Source organism: Pleurodeles waltl, chromosome 3_2 (assembly GCF_031143425.1).
Source record: "Pleurodeles waltl isolate 20211129_DDA chromosome 3_2, aPleWal1.hap1.20221129, whole genome shotgun sequence".
Classification (NCBI taxonomy): Eukaryota; Metazoa; Chordata; class Amphibia; order Caudata; family Salamandridae; genus Pleurodeles; species Pleurodeles waltl.
The window spans coordinates 172,717,363-172,735,448 of NC_090441.1; the positions used below are offsets into that span (position 1 = coordinate 172,717,363).

Genomic DNA, 18,086 nt, shown 5'->3' on the forward strand with positions numbered 1-18,086 from the left:
CATTCTGTGCACCAGTGCAGTCATGAAGCATTCTACTCGCTGACAACATTCTGTGCACCAGTGCAGCCATGAAGCATTCTGCTCGCTGACCACATTCTGTGCACCAGTGCAGCCATGAAGCATTCTGCTCGCTGACAACATTCTGTGCACCAGTGCAGCCATGAAGCATTCTGCTCACTGACAACATTCTGTGCACCAGTGCAGCCATGAAGCATTCTACTCGCTGACAACATTCTGTGCATCAGTACACTCATGAAGCATTCTGCTCGCTGATAACATTCTGTGCACCAGTGCAGTCATGAAGCATTCTACTCGCTGACAACATTCTGTGCACCAGTACACTCATGAAGCATTCTGTTAAAGTCATGAAACATTTAACTCAGTGACAACTTACCATGCCCAGCACGCTCATTCTTTTTTTTTCTATTGATTTTTATTAATTGCAGCGCAAAGAAAAACAGAGATCTGAAAACATTGAAAACGAAGAACAGGAACTCCCCCGTCCCTTCTGTACATCTCCTTGTCAGAGCAGTTTTGCACCTATGGGGATCCAGCGCTATAGACGTTGTCTGTAAGCCTGTGCCTTCGTAGGCTCTTCAGTGTCCTTTGGGTGCCCTGAGGGCCATTATCTCTCCTTCCGTATCTAAGGTCTTCCACCTAATCCCCGGTAGACTTCTCTTTCCAAGCTTCAGCACCAGTCCTTTCCTTCCCACCATTTGTTGTATCCTGGTGGTATCCCCGAACACCATTTTCTGGCTTTGTCTCTTTTAGCCACGATGAGACCATGATTGATCAATAGCTTCTGATACCTGGTATGATCAGTTTGTCCCCATATTCCCAGAAGTGCGGTTTCTAGTTTCAGCTCCAGAGTGTTCCTTGTGGCATCCTCCAAGGCCTGTCTCACCTCCCTCCAAAACCCTACAATCTTAGGGCAGCTCCATAGGGTGTGATAGAATGTGCCAATGCCCTCCCATCCCCCGCAAGCAATCTACAGTCACTGCCCTCTCTATTTTGTGCAGCAAGGATCGCGTGTAGTACACATGGTGCAGTAGTTTGAATTGAAATAATTTGAGTGATGCAGGTATGTCTACCTCCCCTGGAAACATAAGCGCCTCCACCCAGTCTGCTTCCTCCAGCCCCTCACAGTCCCTTCTCCACCTCTCCCATAAGGTGTTTAGTGAGGGTCGTGTATTTCTCATTATAGTGTCGTGTGTGAGAGAGATTAGTTTTCCTGGTATCACGCCCTCAAAGAGTCTCAGCTCTAGGGGAGCATCCTCCTGTGATTCTGACTTTGCAGGGATGCTGAGGCGTAAAGCCGCTCTCAGCCTGGCATACTGCAGCTATTGTGTATCTGACATTTGGTATTCTTTTTTCAGATATGAGAATGGCACCACCTCGTTTGCATCCCACACCTCAGCCAGAGATGATATCCCTATGGCATCCCAGCTCCGAAACCCATGTAAAGCAGTCACCTTGGGCAGTCGTGTGCCCTCCCAGATAGGTGTTTTCGGGGTCAGGCGATTAGCCCATCCCATTTCTCTGGTGACGTCCACGATGTCTGGATGACATCCTCTGTTGCGAGGCAGTGAGTCCCAGTTTTCCCCTGCAGAGCCAGTGTATGTAGCTATTGTTATGCATGGATTCCCTGTCCACCTGAAACGTCTGGTCCTCCCATGGGCAAAGGCCCAGTGGTTGACTCTACTCACTTGAGCTGCTTCATAGTATTTATTAATATTTGGGAGGGCGATACCCCCATCATATTTTGACCTCTGCAGTGTATAAAGGGCAACTATAGCCATCTGACTAAATAAGTGTGCGAACTAGGACGTCGACTCTGGTGAAGAACCAGTCTGGAATAGGGTAAGGGGAGTTCTGGAGGACATAAAGGGAGTGGGGAGATCCACCATCTTAAATGACGTGGCCCTTCCCATCAAAGAGCCCAGGAGAGACCGCCAGTGTTTAACAACCTTTTCAACCCATTTTAGAAGGAGGGGGCAGGTTGGCATCATAGTAATGTCTGGGCTTGCTAGTAATCCAAAATCCTAAATATTTGAACGTGTCTAGCTCCTCCTCAAAGGTAATTTCAGTGCAGCACGCTCATTATTACTCATAGCACAGCAGGTAGTAGCACACTCGTAAAGCATCCCACTAGTTGTCAGCATTCTAGTTGCTGACAACATTCCAAGCGCTCTCACAAAACATTTTACTCCCTGGCAACGCCCCACACGCCTGCACACTGAAAGCATTCTACTCACTGACAGTGTTCCACACACTCATGAAATATTCTACTTGTTGATAACAACCAAGCACCAACAGACGCATGAAGCTTTCCATTTACTAAAAACATACAGTGTACCAGCACACTGATGGAGCGTAATACTCATTGACAACACATGATGCACCAGCACATTCATGGAGCCATTCTGCTTGCTGATAAAACTGTGTGCCGGCATACTCATGAATCATTCTCATCAATGATCAAAACAAGGGAGTAACCCCTCATATCCAAAGGGGACAGGGGTTTTAGAATCAAAGGCAAACAAAATATTTCCCCTTTTTAACTCTCTACTTTCAATTAGTTGGGTCTATTGCCCAGTAACTATAATTTCCAAGTCTTGTTTGCCACTAACCCATGTAACACGCCCAAAATATATCTGCATTATTTCATTTATTTTAAACAATCAATTATAAAAATCATCACACATCCTTTAATTATATGGAATATTCATCACATACCTTCAATTACTCTGTTCTATTGCCTAACAAAGGTTTTATATAGGAGTTAGGCCATCCTTTCCCTTATCTTCATGTTTTCTCTTCTCTTCATGTAGGGTTAGCTCGCTTACCACTCCTTTTTGCTGCTACTGAAAGTTTGACCTATTCTAAGTGTATAAAATAAACATATTTGAAACTAAGCTGTCTATCTCATTAGGATTTGTTTAAAACCTTCTGGAAAAGAAAAAACGCTTAACTGGAGGTATGTTGTTTTTCAATATGGGATCCTGTTCTGCATTGTCCCACTTGTTCAATCACTACCCAAGTTTATATCATAAATAAAAAAAACTAATTTATAAAAGATACCAAACTGTCCCATTTGTCCTTTATTTTATTTAGTGATATTCATTTGTTTTCACATTTATATTTCAGTATTTCATACGATTTCTAGTGTCTTATATTTCTGAAAATGGTTTCTTTAGTGTGATTTCCCATTTAATAATATTGGACTCTGGCCTATTTTAATATTCTTTCCAATTCCCATTCCTCTCTATTGTTCAAACCATATTTATATGTTCCAAATATATACATTGGTTAAATTGCGGAGAATCACCTATAAGGTTTACATCATCGATGGACAGAGACCAGTGTGAATTTCTAGATATAAGTAATAAATAAGTGTAAGGACATTTGAAAGTAGAGTTGTTGATGTAATTGGGCCTGGAAATGTATTTAGCCTTTGTTGTGCTTTCTGTGGCTCCTGACTATAAACGTACCTTGCTATTGTCAGTTAGGCAATAGCATGTGAGAATACAGGCCATAAGAAAAAAAGAATCAGAAATTAAGATCATTAAAAAAAAAAAAAGGCTACAAAAATTTCCATCAGCATATAGTCCTACCATCAAGTACTTACTCCAGTGTTCTGTGATATTCGTAAAACAGTAATTGAACTCAGTGCTGCAATGGGAAAGAAGTGAGTTGGCTTGAATTGGAGAGACTTCAACAGGTCAACTCCTTTGTAGATGTACATTGTGTGGTATTTACATCTACAGCGAAGCTTGCTCTGCATCTCTCAAGACCTGGAATGTGCAAGTGAGGAGATTCTAGATTTCTGTGAGTGGGGACTGGAGAGGTTGGAGAAGGAGAGGAAGGGAGCAGAGCTGCTGAGGGAACCTCTGTGGATGAGATATTAACTTTGGACTCCAATAAAGATCTTCTTGATGACCCATTATCTGCGGATCTCATTTCTACACATATGTGCATGTTATTTGTTGCTACAGTCTATATGTATGAGCTTGTATGTTTGTAGTCTATATTTTTAAAGTTACATTTCTACATTGAACTAAGTACGACTTCACTACTCCTCAGGTTTGATAGGTTTGCTAATTGCATGTTTCTCTGGTATGTTGAGGAATCCTTGTCAAGTCCTCTGGATTCTTGCCACAAGCCCTCTAAAATCTTTAAAGAAATAACTGAACAATTCTGATACACTGATCTGCACACAATTGACCTAATTTTTCAGTCTACGTATTATTTCCTCCAACAGCCAATTAGCATTTTAGGTGATTGAGAAATATAAGATTTCTTTTCGAGGAAATTGGGAAAGGAAACTGACAAGGTATATGATACCTATCCTGGTTTGACAGCCTGCAGGGTTTGCAGCGTCAGAAGCAGTCAAGTAGCACTTTTCATAAGGGACATACAAGTGTCTATTGAATGCTGCATCGAAGAATGCCCCTGCCTGAATACACATACAGGTTCCGCTGTGCGAATGATAACAGCCTGCCTTCAAGACAACAAGTCTCCAGTATATTTCCTGCACACTACCTCTTTGTTACTTCCTTTCCCTTTTAGTTCACTTGAAATCAGTGTTGCTACTGTGAGCCACAAAGGCATTTAAGACTCTGTGCCAGTGGCATTCATTGTGAGTTGGCTGTTCACCCGCGCAAAACCTGCCACATTCACCTTCATGTCTTTTGATTACCTCTTTTACACATACCAAACTTAATAACAATGTATTTGTTTTTGAGTACATTTTGACTTTAAAAGATGTAGCACTTCTCTTTTTTAACTCCAAAATGAAGACACTAGTGTTCTTATGGTATGTATACTCTTTGCTTACTGTTAAATGTTTGATTTATGCCTTGCAGAGGTAGAGTTAAATGAATGTTGTACATTTCTGATCAATTCAGTGACAAAGAAATCAATCTGATGTTGCTTTTTATACATTTTTGTGTTATAGATGGAACGGTGGAGATGGTACCTACCTCCACTGATGATGCCGCCATTCCATTGAGATCAAGCAAGGAGGCCATTGAGTTTCTGTCTTCTATAGGTCAGTACCTTTGTGATTTTCCCAGATGGATTTTTTACTCTTTTTGTATGACAATGCGGGATTAACATTTGTATTGGTAGACTTGGAAAGAAATGAAAGACAAATTCTTTATATTACATCCTGCGAGAAGATGTCATCGACCTAAGCTAACATAATAGGACAGGATAAGGCATTCAGTATCGAGTTGGTACCAGTACCTGCCTCGCTGAGGTAAAGTAAGGAGAAGAGGTTGTGCAGAGGATCCATGTCCAGGGAGGGTCAGTGAGCAGCAAATGATCGGTGTCCAGGAGCAGTAGGAGGTTACGTGTGTCTGCTTCAAAGGGAGCATTTGGGTGACTATTAGTGCTCCATTAGATAAAAGGCACTACATAATTGTTACATAAAAAATATACATTTTCCCTGAAACGATTTCTTCATTTTTAGCAATGTGGAGCATATCTATCTTTTTATGCCAAACGTTTTCGTAACACTAAAAAAGTTCACTAAGATGTGTATTAGAATACTGTAATATTTATTTATGTATTAGATTACAAAAGATTATTCACCCTGTGCGAGATTACAGGAGATTGATTACTATATCCAATTTCCATTTACAGTAAGAGACTGTGTTTGATGCGTACGGTTACTGGAGCAGGTTCTTCCAAATATGTTTTTCTACATTAGTCTAGAAAATACGATTCTAATTATTTTTACCCCAAAGTAGATCACAGAGGTTATTCTAATTACATTTTCTTATAATAGATCACAAAATTTGATTGCTCACATTACTTTGCCATCCATTCGGTTACAGGAGTAGATTGCTTTGCCCTCCATTATACCTGACAATTAGGCTAGTTTATTTATCTGCTTATTGACTTATAAAGTGCATCCTACAAACTTAATTTGTCCACTTTTTACATGAAGAACAGGAAAAATAGAACCCTGAAAGCAATCTTGAGGCTGTAGGAAAATACACAAGTTAGGTTAGTTTTTAAAAAGGAATTTCTTTAGATTCTTTCTTGAAGGCCAACTAAGTGTCCCCTTTCTAAAATCTGTGGAGAATGAGTTTCAGATCCTTGGGATTATCCTGCATTAGATTACATATTGAGATTACTTTGATTACAGAAGATGATGTTTTTTAAATGTATTTACTGTACTGGGTTGAAGGGCAGAATATTTTACTTAGAGGGTAGTTCCTGGGATTTCTTAGCAATGGATTTGGTTACAAGGAATTGTCCTAATTTTCTTTAATTTGCTTTTAATTGCAGAAGATTACTCTAATTACTTTATTGTTCAGTGGATTAAATTAGTTTTATCTTGCATTACATAACCTTACATTAGATTACAGGAGGGGGTTATTGTGGCTACTTTCCTCTTTGCTAGAATGAAGATTATTACTTAAACTACTTTGTTCTGCATTAGATTACTGAAGGCAATTATTAGGATTACTTTATCCTAGATGAAATAGCTTTATCACATTACATTACAGAGGGAGATTGCTCTGATGAGGTTTCTTTTTACTGAATGCGAGACGACTGCTTGTACTGATTTACTCTGTACTGCCCTGGACTGGATTGATTACTGTTGACTACTTACAGTATGGTATTCTGAATTAGTTTAAAGAGGATTATGCCAATTAGTTATAGGATTTCCAATGCATCTGAGTCTATCTAAGTACGCTTTAGATGACTTCATACTTGAGCAACAAGGTGTAGGATATGTGTGTGTGTGTGTGCTTCATTACATACCATTATTTTGTCTTTTGAATTTATTCTTCAATTTATTCTTGAAGTGGCTTGGTTTGCGGTAGTTTTTTTCAAATTTACTCCAATTCTCTTGCTTCTTTACTTTTGTCCACTGCCACCTGGTTCCCTCCTGTTCTTTGCAGTCCGCAGCCACCATGTTGTTGATGTCTGATGTTTTGAATCTTTGACCACTTCCACCACCCCTCGCATTTGGCCAGAACCACCTTGCCACTCTGTGCCCTCCACATAGTCTGTATCTGCCCATTCCTTCACTTCAAAATGTTGTGACAGCCATGATAGTTTTTGCCGCTTCTACCTCTCCTCGTATGTCCGCCTCCATCACACACTTCTGATTAGGCTACCACTGCACACTTCAGCCTGCAGTTTGACCGTTGTTGCTTTTACCATAGAGGGGGTGCCGCTGTGCCCCGTATTTCCTCCATCACCACTCTACACTTTCCACAGTGTCCTTATCTGCTTTTGTGAGGCTAGAAAGAAGGGTATTTGAGGCTACTCTTGTATACTATGAGGCTGCAGTAGGCAATATAGTTTATATCTGAGTAGAGTGGGGCTGCAGTGGGCATATAGAGCTGTATACGGTCATGTAGTACTTTTGTAGGGGCATATGACTGTTGTTTCACTGCATTTTAAACTGTACCCAGATGTATGTTTAATATGCTTGGGGCCTTTGATGCTTTGCCTGGGACTTTGATGCTTTGATACCATTAATACTTGTACCTTTTGATGCTTTGTCCGGACATATGATGTTTCGTGCCTGGGTGATGAGGGAGTATCCAAGCACATAAGGCTACAGTTGTGCATTTCAGGTTATACTTGTGCATTTAAGGCTGTAATTCCATAGTACGAGCTACGTCTGATAGCTGTGCTTGGGAACCTGAGGCTGTGCCTTAGCATTTGAGGATTTACATATGTATGTAAATACTGTACCTATGTGTGTGATATATAGAAGGCGGAACCAACAGTCTGAGCATGAATGGGGAGATTGAAAATCCAAAGGCAAGTACTCTAAAAACAGGAAGTAAAAATGAACAACAAAAACCTCCATCTAGGATTTGGAAAAAAATCCTGGAGCTTCATAGGAAGGTGACCATCTTCAATTGGGCAAAAGGATATTCCTTCCCATCACACAATGCTGAGAGTTCCTGGGAAGTAGAATCCAACCTGTGCTTGAACATTGCATGGGCTACCTGCCTCACAGGAAAGAGTGACGACTGGTAGACTTCACCAGCAGGTCGACTGCCCCCAGATATGTGGAGAGAAGGGACGCGGCAACCCACTGGAGCAATAGTGATCCAGCCAGCACAGTTTGGAAACAGTGAAATATCCTGCATGCCCGAAGCTGCAACATCAGGCAGTGGTGGGTGGGATGCTGGTCCCTGCAGCGGCAGGACACTCTGCCCCCTTCCAGAAGTTCTGGGTTTATCCAGTTAAGGAAACAGGCTTTTTACAGCCCCCCCCCCCCAATTTTTGCACCCAATTGGACTATTAACTGCTGTTTTTTTAACTCTGAGTGCACTGAGGCTTGCTAACCAGACTGCAGTGGCAGTGTTTTAACCCTATACAAATTGCATGTCAAATTAAATACACCTAATTTGTAAGGTCTGACTTACATAAAAGTCCTTATTAAGATACAGGCCTTCATTATGACTTTGGCGGTCAATTCCATTGACTGCCAAAGCCTAACCCGCCATTCGACCGCCACTGCTGGAGATCAGCAGACCGCCATATTATGAGTTGTGGCTGCTCACCACCATTTTTGAGGCGGAGAGCAGCCATCATTCATTCTGGCAGTCGGCGGTGCAGAGGCTGTTCCCAGCATGACTCCGCCCTCCGTGTTACGAGCTGTAATAAGGCTCGGCGGTGTCTTTCTGGTGTGCTGGTGGCAGAGGGGGAAGACCGCCAGGACCCATCCCCTGCTGGATGTCCTCCTTGATGGAATAGGTAAGTGGGCGTTCGAAGGGGTTGTGGGGGTCTGTGGTGTGTTTGGGTGCATGTGTGTGTTTGCGGGGAGAGGGTGCTGAATGCGTGCGTGTCTGTATGTATGTGTGCGTGTGTATGAGTGTATTGGGGTGTCTGTATGGATGAATGCAAGTGAGTGGGTGTGTCTGAGTGCATGTATACATATGCTGAATTGGTGTGTATGTGAATGCATGAGTGCCTGAAGGGAATGGGGGGGTGCCTGTGAGTGTATGGACAGGTGGGGGGGTGGATGTGCATGTGTGGTGACGTGCGTGTGTGTGTGCGCCAGCGACAGGAATGAAGATTCCTGTTGCCGGGTGCGTGACCACCAGGCTTTTCGTGGTGGGGTGACTGCCACGGAAAGCCTGGCGGTGTGCAACCTCGTAATCCGGACAGCAGCATGAGGCCTGCCGTTGGATTGGAGGACGTCACCGCCGGCGCAGCGGTGAAACCACACCAGCGGGCCAGGTGGAGTTGTGGAGGTTTGCCGAAAAGTTGATTCCCAGTCCGAAGGAGAGATTCCAAGGATCAGTTGGCTGCCCCCAATCCCCCCCCCCTCCCCAGGACAGCACTAAGGACATCGAAGCTGAAAGAGTACAAGTCATATCTCTGGTAGCCACCACAGAAAATTTGACGCTACCGTATGCCAGGAACCCCAAAAGATAATTCAGAGATAGCCAAAAGGTGCACCCGTGTCTGCTGGACTCGTGAGTGTTTATGACCAGATTTGTCACCCAAGGTAGACAACAGCCTCCTCCAAAGGTTTGCACTGTGACCGCTGTGTTGCAAAAGCACAAGATTTGCATCGCAAGTCCTTTGAACCCTGTAAAGAGGACTTCGTGGGACCCCGAGATCCATGGACAGAGTTGTTTCCATTCACCTGTGGACCGAGGACTCGACTGGACTTCACCCCTCTGGACCACACAACATCAGGAGCATCCTTGATCATTTTAAGCCTACATCCCTCAGCATCCGGACCGCTCCAATGTAGTCTATTGCAGTCATCCTGTAAAGTTTGGATCTTGCTTTAAAAATGCTCTGCTGCCAGGTACCTGTCCAGAATATCATTTCTGGCTCCCCCAGACCTCTGTTCCGTCAGATTTGGTCGCCCAACTTGGGCTGGAGTTGTCGAACTAGCTGTTTCAAAAGTTTCCAAACTTTTAGTTGGCTAATGCTTGTTTGCTGTTGACTTAAAAGTTATGTATTAGTTACAAAATCTGTATCTCTGGAACCCTTCAGTGGATTTTGATCTTGAAATTAAATTCATAAAAATAAGGTCTATTTTTTTAAATAAATTGGTGTCTTGTTTTTTTCGTGTTGTCTGACTTTCTTATTTCATTGTTTGGTGCAGTCAAATGCTTTACACATTGTTCCTTTGGTAAGCCTTACTGCTCGCAGCCACAGCTACGCAGGGTTGAGCATAAGATTGAGTAAACGTTCCTGACTGGACCCAAGATGGTATTTGCAGGTGTTCTGCACAATTGGGCGGTCAAGCCATATCATATAGTACCCCCAGATCCTCACATTACTTCAGGCAGTTGCGGATGGGACGCCGGTCGACGCAGCGACACAACACTGTGGGCCCGCTCCAGAAATTCTTGGTTTATCAGAGAACTGCCTAAAAAAAGCCTTTCATCAGAGTTGGAGCATGAACAGAGGCCACATCTTCCCAGGATGTTTTGCTCGCCGGGTAACCCTTAAAATGAATTAGAAATTGCAGTTTCCTTTTAAAGATCTGTGAATTGCAGGCTTCCTGTACTTTGAGTTCTGGCACCTCATTTACCAAAATTGGTGGAGGCCGAAAGGCATCAAAAAGGATTCACATTAAAAGGCTTTAATTAATTTTAATTGTATCACCACTCTTATAGGAAGGAGATGGGTTATCATGGGCATTGGCATAAAGCTTTACCCTCTTAAAGGATAGGCAGAATCGTGTGTCTAATGGTTAGTAACTGTCTAACAAAACTGGCAGGTGCTGGCACCATACTTAAACTTTGAACACCAGAAGGAACACCTTGCAGACTGGTGAGGACTGAGTAGCACTATAAACAGAGTTATCATAGGAGAATTCAGCCAGTGCTAGAAATGAAGACCATAAGCATCAAAGATATCGCTCTTAGCTTTGGTTAAGTCATTCAGTCCGCCCGTTGGTCTGAAGATGATAACTGGAAGCCAAATTAATCTGAAGATTCTTGAAGAAATAATTCCAAAAGCAAGAGATACACTGAGGTTCTCGATCAGAAATGATGGTTTGGGGCATCCCATGTAAATGGAAGATTTCTTTCAAAATAATTTGTCTCAAAGTCTTGGTGGAAGGTAGTTTCTTTAAAGCAGTAAAATGAGCCCCCTGAGAAAAAGACTTAAATTTTACCTTGATGACCCGGTTTCTTTCCGATGGAGGTAAGGCCTTGATGAAATCAGTAGAGATAGTATGCCAAGTCTCTACTTGAATGGGCACCAGATTTGTGAGGCCCAATTGGTTGGGAGGGAGTAGTGTTTCCCTGGGCACAAACAGGGTGTAAACCATTCCACTCCTTATAGGACATTTTGGAATGTCCAGCCTATAGTTGCTCAAGCAAAGAAAATGCAACTTCAAATATTCTTTATGGAGCAAGAGCATTTTGGCCATAGGCAAATGGAGATTCTGGATACCTGCGAGAAAGTGTCTGCTAGAGAATTCTTAGAGCCAGGGATGCAAAGGTCCTACTGATTTATAAAAAATATATGCCCACCTGGCTTGACAACTGTTATACTGCAGATTTCTGAGACACTGAGGATTTTGTAGTCTGTTCAGATTGTGAATGGCTTCCAGTTTCCCATCAAGAAATGTTTCCATTCAGAATAGGATATCTTCATAGCCAGGATTTCCTTTTCAAGGACAGAATAAGTTCTTTCAGAATCTGATCGAATGTGAGACAGATAGAAAATGGGGAGTTGAAATCAGACACTCGCTTGGAGCTGCAGGAGATCTGCGCGGATGGTGTAATCTGAGGCATCAGTTTCAACAACAAATTCCTGAGTTTGATTAGGATGCCGTAAAACTGGGGCTTGAGTAAAGGCTTTTTCAAGCTTTTGAAAGCATCTTCAGCAAAGGAGTCCTGTCGGAAATCTTGGCTACTCATTTCCTTTTTTAGGATTTGGGAGATGTTGCTGTTTAGATGGGCAAATTAACAATAAACTTCTGATCAAAAATTGGAAAACCCAGGGACACATCAGGTTTCTTCAACATTGGAAGAGGTCAGCCAATCCAGGATAGCTGAATCATTTTGTGAAGCCATAGAAATGTCCTGGCTGTTTAAGCAAAATTTTAAATATTCCACCTCAGACTAATAGAACTCACACTTTTCAGGCTTTCAAAAGAGCTGATTCTGATGAAGGTCATTTAGAACTTGACTGCCATGTTGATGGTGTAGCTCAAGATGTTTAGAATAGATCAAAATATAATCTAGGTAGATGCCAATGAATTGGTTCAACATGTCTGCAAAGATTTGGTTGATACACTTTTGAAAGATGGCGGTTGCATAATTCAAGCCAAAGGGCATTGCTTGTTATTCGAAATGCCCAGGGGAGTTCTACAGGCAGTTTTTCACTCTTCCCCTTTCTTGATGTGGAGAAGATGGCATGCCCCTCACAGTTCAAGTTTGATAAAGATCTTTCACCCTCTCACAGACCCTACGATATTCTTGACTAAAGAAAAGGGATATGGTATTTTTGTTGTGACCTTATTGAAACCGCTAAAGGCAATATGAGGCCTCAGTTCATTAGATTTTTTGACACAAAAAACATGTGATGGAGATCGGGTGATCAAGCCGTTGCTTAGGTTATCTTACAAATATTTCCTTAAGGCCTCTTTTTCTGACTCTGAAAGTGAGTACATCCTCACGAAGGGTACAGTTGCTCCGTATTCAATGGAGATAACACAATCTAATTGCCCATGTGGGAGATAACAGCAACTCCTTGGGTTTCTCAAATGTATCCAGAAAATGGTATTAGTGAGTTGGGATTCCTTGAAGAAGGTTCATCATTCTAGGATCTGTTGTATTATTTAATTTAATTTCTTTGTTAGTCAATCCTTTGTATGGATAGCAATATTTGTAACAAAATTATGAGAATAGGGGAAATTGTCCAGGTCACCCAATTGATGTATGGCTCATGAGTCTGACGTACCAGCTATGGTCTCTTGATGTGTGCCAAATGTTAGCTTCGATGGAACTGCCATTTGATTGACAATGGCCTGGTCTAAGGATTCATTAAGTATAGAACATTTGTTTCCATTGCCCAGTTTTCATCTACGTACAAACCACTGATGCCACAACCTAAAAGGGCAGCGACTTTCATAGTTTCCCCATCAGGGAGCCTGACTAGGATCGGTAAAAGATAAAGTAAGAAGTGGGGATCACCAGAGGCTACAACAAAAAGGATTGGTGGTCCTCCTGTCCTTACTTCTTTCAAAAGGGACAGGATTTGGCATTTCCTTAACAGCTTTGTTGGCGAATTGGAGAAGAACAAATCAATTGTTCTGACGAACCACAATACATGCAGTCTGTGCTTGCAACAGTGTTTCCTCTCGGTCTCAGACAGAGATCCTTGGACCATGCCAAATTTGCATAGACTCTTTATTAGGCAATACTGAAGTCTCTTCAGGAGAAGGTCAAGCTTACAAGAAGCAAATCGAGAGCCTCCAGTGGCTGGAGAGACCCGAGTCTTCTGTCTCTCCATTCTGCATTCTCGCAGGTGGCGCTCAATTAACAAGGTTTGATCAATGAGTTCAAGTTAAGAGGCTGGCTGGATAGAGTGGGCCAACTGAGTCTTTGTTTCATCTGTAAGTGGCCTGTGGAATAGGATTATAAAGGTCCATTGTACTCATGTGGTCACAGCTGCAGGTTGTTGGAATCTGATTATGTAAGTTTGGACACCTTGTCCATCCTGTTGGATGTCTCAGAGCCTCTTCTCTGCTGAAAATTCTAGGTCTCGCCTTTCGAAAATCAACTTGAATGCTGTCACGAAAGTGGAATAGTTTGACAGGCTGGGATTGTCAGCATCGACCAGAGGGGCTTGCCCAGGTTAGTGCTGGATCACACAAGGCACTAATAAAATACCCTACCTTAGATCAGTCTTGGGAAAATTTATTTGGGCGAAAGGCAAAAAGCACGGTGTAGGAGTTCAATAATTTCTTCAATTTGTTTGGTTCACCAGGGAAGTGAGGTTGCAAAATAAACCAGTGGACATGAGTACTTCTGACAGCAAGAGAGTGATGCAGATCCATGTTTGTATCTTGCAGCTGTTGCAACTCCTGGGTTTATTGCTGGACTGTCTGGGATGAGGCTTGAGCCTTATACATTTCTGCTTCCTCCAGACTGGAAGATAAGTGCCACAAAATGTCAAGGGTTTGACACTTGGGAGATTTTCTGGAGGTGCTTCTGTGCCTAGGCGACCAGCTCTTTACAGGCTTGATCTGCCAGAGGTAGGGGTGACCTCTTCCAGTAGCTATGCTGCAGCTGACACAGACAGAACATCTACCAGTTTTCCCTTTCAGAAGGAGCCGCAAGGAGAAAAAAAGACAATGGGCAAAAAAAATCTCCTGATGACTGGAGATGGGGGCTCTGGAGCTAGATGGAAAACGTGTCGACAGAAGATGTCTGCTAGAGCCAATGCAGGATGAAGGTTGTGGACCTTTAACTTTCAGGACTTTAAGGAGGGCCTGGCAGGTTTAGCAGGAAAGGAGGACCTGAAATTCAAAGTTTAAGGCAGATTTAAGAATGGAAAAAGAGGGAAGACTGGCATAGGAGTAAGAGAAAACACTAGGACTGAGCCAGGAACAAGAAACATGACAAAAACCACTACTCGAAGTTCTGTGACATAGGGAGTAGAGCTATTGGCTTCCTTTTTTAGTCCAAAAACAGAAAGTAGAGCTGAACGACACAAGCCTCCATCCTAGACTGGGAAACAAGCCTGGAGTGTAATACTAAGTTGGCCATCTTGGATTGGGCTGTAGCTGTCATTCCCAGAAGTCAATGTTGAGGGATCCTAGGAAGGAGGTGCGACCTGGGATGGAACACGGTCTGTGCCACTAGCCCCAGAGGAAAGAGCGGTGACTCGTAGGACTGCTCTGGTGAGTTGGCTTGCCATCAAGTACGTGGAGAGGTGGGATGCAGCTACCCACCAGAGTTCCTGGTATTATCGGGATTCCTGTTTCCCCTTCGTTTGTGTTCCTCCCTCATCGTTCCTTGATTCTACTGGAGTCTGATCCTCCCCTCCCTCACATTTAGTTAAGTAGGCTTCCCAAACTTGCAAGTCCTCCGTCACCCTGCCATCCCGTCTGAGACAGACCTGTTCCTCCAGCCTCCACTCTGTCACATCATTCTTCCATTTTTTTACGCACTGGCCTAATGGTCCAATCCAGGTGATTGCCACCCTTTGTTTTGCTAGTAGGAGCATTAGCTGAGTATATTTATACTCTACTTTCCTCCCCAATAGGTTAACCGTAGGGTCCTGTTGGATATTGATGCCACATGCTGTTTCTAAGTGTTGCACTACAGCCTCCCAGAAAGTCCTAACTGGAGGGCAGTGCCATGCTAGGTGGAGAAAAGACAGTGTGTGTTCAGAGCATTGATGGCACCCCCCCCCCTCCTCCTCAGTGGATCTACTTTGTGCAGGAGCTCTGGGATGATGTAAGTGCAATGGAGATAGTTAAAATGTACACGTTTAAATTGTGCATTACAGGAAACTGTGTGAACTAGTGAGCATATCCTTTGCCTTCGCATCTCCTCTATCTGAGTCCCCAGATCCTGCTTCCTTGCAGTTCTGGCAGGGAACTGGGATTTTAGTCTGTGTCAGCATAGCTGTATATAAATGTGAGATCAGCTCCAGGGAGCCCCCCAGCTCCAGGAGCGTGTGAAGCATGCGCGAAGATGGAGGAGTAGCCGGGTGTGTAGGCCAGAGTTCCCTGGCTATATTGGCTATACTGGCATGCAATAAGAACTGCCCATCCCCCGCTGGGAAGGTTTCCTGGCATGCCTCAAAATAAATAAATTCCTCGTTGGGATAGAGGTCTCCTAGTGTTCCACACCACCCCTCCCTCCATCCCGCAATGCCCACCTCATCGGCCAGAGTTTGAGAGGCGGATAAATCCCAGAGATTGAACCCCTGGGTGAAAGTGCTTTCCCCAGTCCCACTCGCACTGATCGCTCCCATAGGGATACTGTATGTTAAATGAGGTTTGGAACCCGGATCGAGTCTTGGCCGCCAGAGTGTAGTAGACACAGAAGTGTAGTGGTTCGAGCCTCGTCCGCCAATAGTGTATTCTCCCAGTTAACCACGTCTGCAAGCCAATGGGCCGCGTGATGAAGTTGGGGACAAGATAATAGATTTCCATATTTGTACCGCAAGATCGCCCTCTAATGTGGAGAGGTGTAAATGTTCTCGGGCTACCTTGCACCTCCCCCACCCCAAATAAGTCTTGTAAGCAAGGAATGCAGTGGTCTGTAAATCCACGGGCGAGTGTATCAAAGGAATGCTGCATAATATAGAGGTGGCGTAGCAGGAAGACCATCTTTACTAACCGCCACCACCCCCACCAGTGATAATAAGATAGTGTTCTAAGATTGTATTGATACTTTCAGGCTCTTCACTACTCTATCTATATTATGTTGTTTGCGTTTCTGATGAGTAGATGTCGCCATAACTCCCAGGTATCAAAATCGATCAGTCTACCATCACAGCGGAAGAAGGGGGAGGGAAGCAGGGTCCACCAACGCCATCCTCTCCAATGGGAACACCAGTGACTTATGCTGATTGATTCATAGCCCATTAAGATCTCCATGGTTGTCACGATGATACTTCAATAGTAGGGGCAACGAATCCCCAGGAGATGCAAGGTAAAAAAGGATGTCATCCGCGTAGAGTGACACTAAATTAGTTGTATCCCCCACTCCATCATCTCCTGCCTAATTTGAATTGCAAAGGGTTGTAGCGCTATTGCGAAGAGTAATTGCAACAACGGACAGCCTTGTCGCGTCCCTCTGCTCACCCTCCAAGGAGTTGAACCTACTTTGACCCTAGCAGTGGGTTCAGTGTATAATAAACAGATCTTTGATTGAAACTGTGGTCCGAATCCCATGGCTTCCATCACACTCCTCAGATAGTGCCAGTCTACCGGGTCAAATGCCTTAGCTATGTCAATGAACACTACCACCATGTCTTCCCTAGCGTGTTCAACCTCATGCATTACATGCATTAATCTTCTCAGATTCATGGTTGTGTTTCTCCCTGGTATGAACCCACTCTGATCTACATGTATTAAGTGAGGAATCACCGGCCGTAGTCGAAGAGCACAAGTACCTTGCAGATGATTTTCGTATCTGTATTATCATTGTGAGCAGGGGTAAGAGGATGGGTCTGAGGGTGTTACGCCTGGATTTCATGTCATAGTGATACATCCTTCCCTCATGGATGGGAAAGTACCCCTTTTGTTCTTGGCTCTAGGTACATCTCGAGCAGGCGCTGCTTAATGTCTGCGTGTAGGTTTGATAAAATTCTATGGGGAAGCCATCGCTCCCCGGTGATTTCCCCCCGGGTGGCATGTCAGCGCCATTCTGACTTCCTCCAAGGGCGGCATCTAACTCTTGTTCTGCCAGTTCCCCCACTTGTGGAAGAGGGAGGCGTGAACCATTCCAGATCCCAACCATGTGGTTTGGAATATACACGTTCCAGATTATCCCTGAGTATAAACAGTATGGCGTGTTGTGTATATGCATCACTCCCTCTAGGGGTCTTGAGATGCATTGGGATTTCACAGCGTAGAATCCATGCAAGAAGGCGCCCTGAGCTGTTCCCCTCTCTATGCAGTCATTGCTGGTATGACTTCAAATTATATTGCTCAAGTCTGCCCCCTTACTGACGTCACCTGTCGTTGTAAGGTGGCCTCCTTCAGTCATCCCCGTTTGTTTTCCAGTGACAGCGTTTGCCCCTCCACCAAGAGATTCTTCTTGCTGATTAGCTCAATCTAAAGGGCCCTTCAGATCTCGCATGAAAGGCCCACACACCGGCCCCTCAGAACTGCCTTCATCGCCTCCCACTCTGTGGCGCGACTTTGTGTGACCCGCAATTATCCTTAAAATAATCTTTCAGCGCCTCCACCAGTGTTTCCAGGCTGTGTGTGTCTTGCAGTATGTCCGTAGGAAATCACCACTTGCAGGGCGTCCTGAACCAGTACCCCATTCAAATATACATGTCACAGGTGCATGGTCAGATACATGGTGGGGTAAGTGAGCCACTTCAAGTATCAAAGGGGCCAAGTCTTGTGACCTCAGTATCGCATCCAGTCTACTGTA

At 43.8% G+C, this 18,086-nt stretch overlaps 1 protein-coding gene across 3 annotated transcripts in view; it reads left to right on the forward strand.

The window, feature by feature from the left end:
• Positions 1-18,086, forward strand: part of CATIP (ciliogenesis associated TTC17 interacting protein) — a 114,499-nt gene that overhangs the window by 38,793 nt on the left and 57,620 nt on the right. For all 3 annotated transcript variants that reach the window (XM_069227096.1, XM_069227098.1, XM_069227099.1), the window contains exon 4: positions 4,958-5,050. In XM_069227096.1, the coding sequence (XP_069083197.1) occupies positions 4,958-5,050 (93 nt within the window). The remainder of the gene's footprint in view (positions 1-4,957; positions 5,051-18,086) is intronic.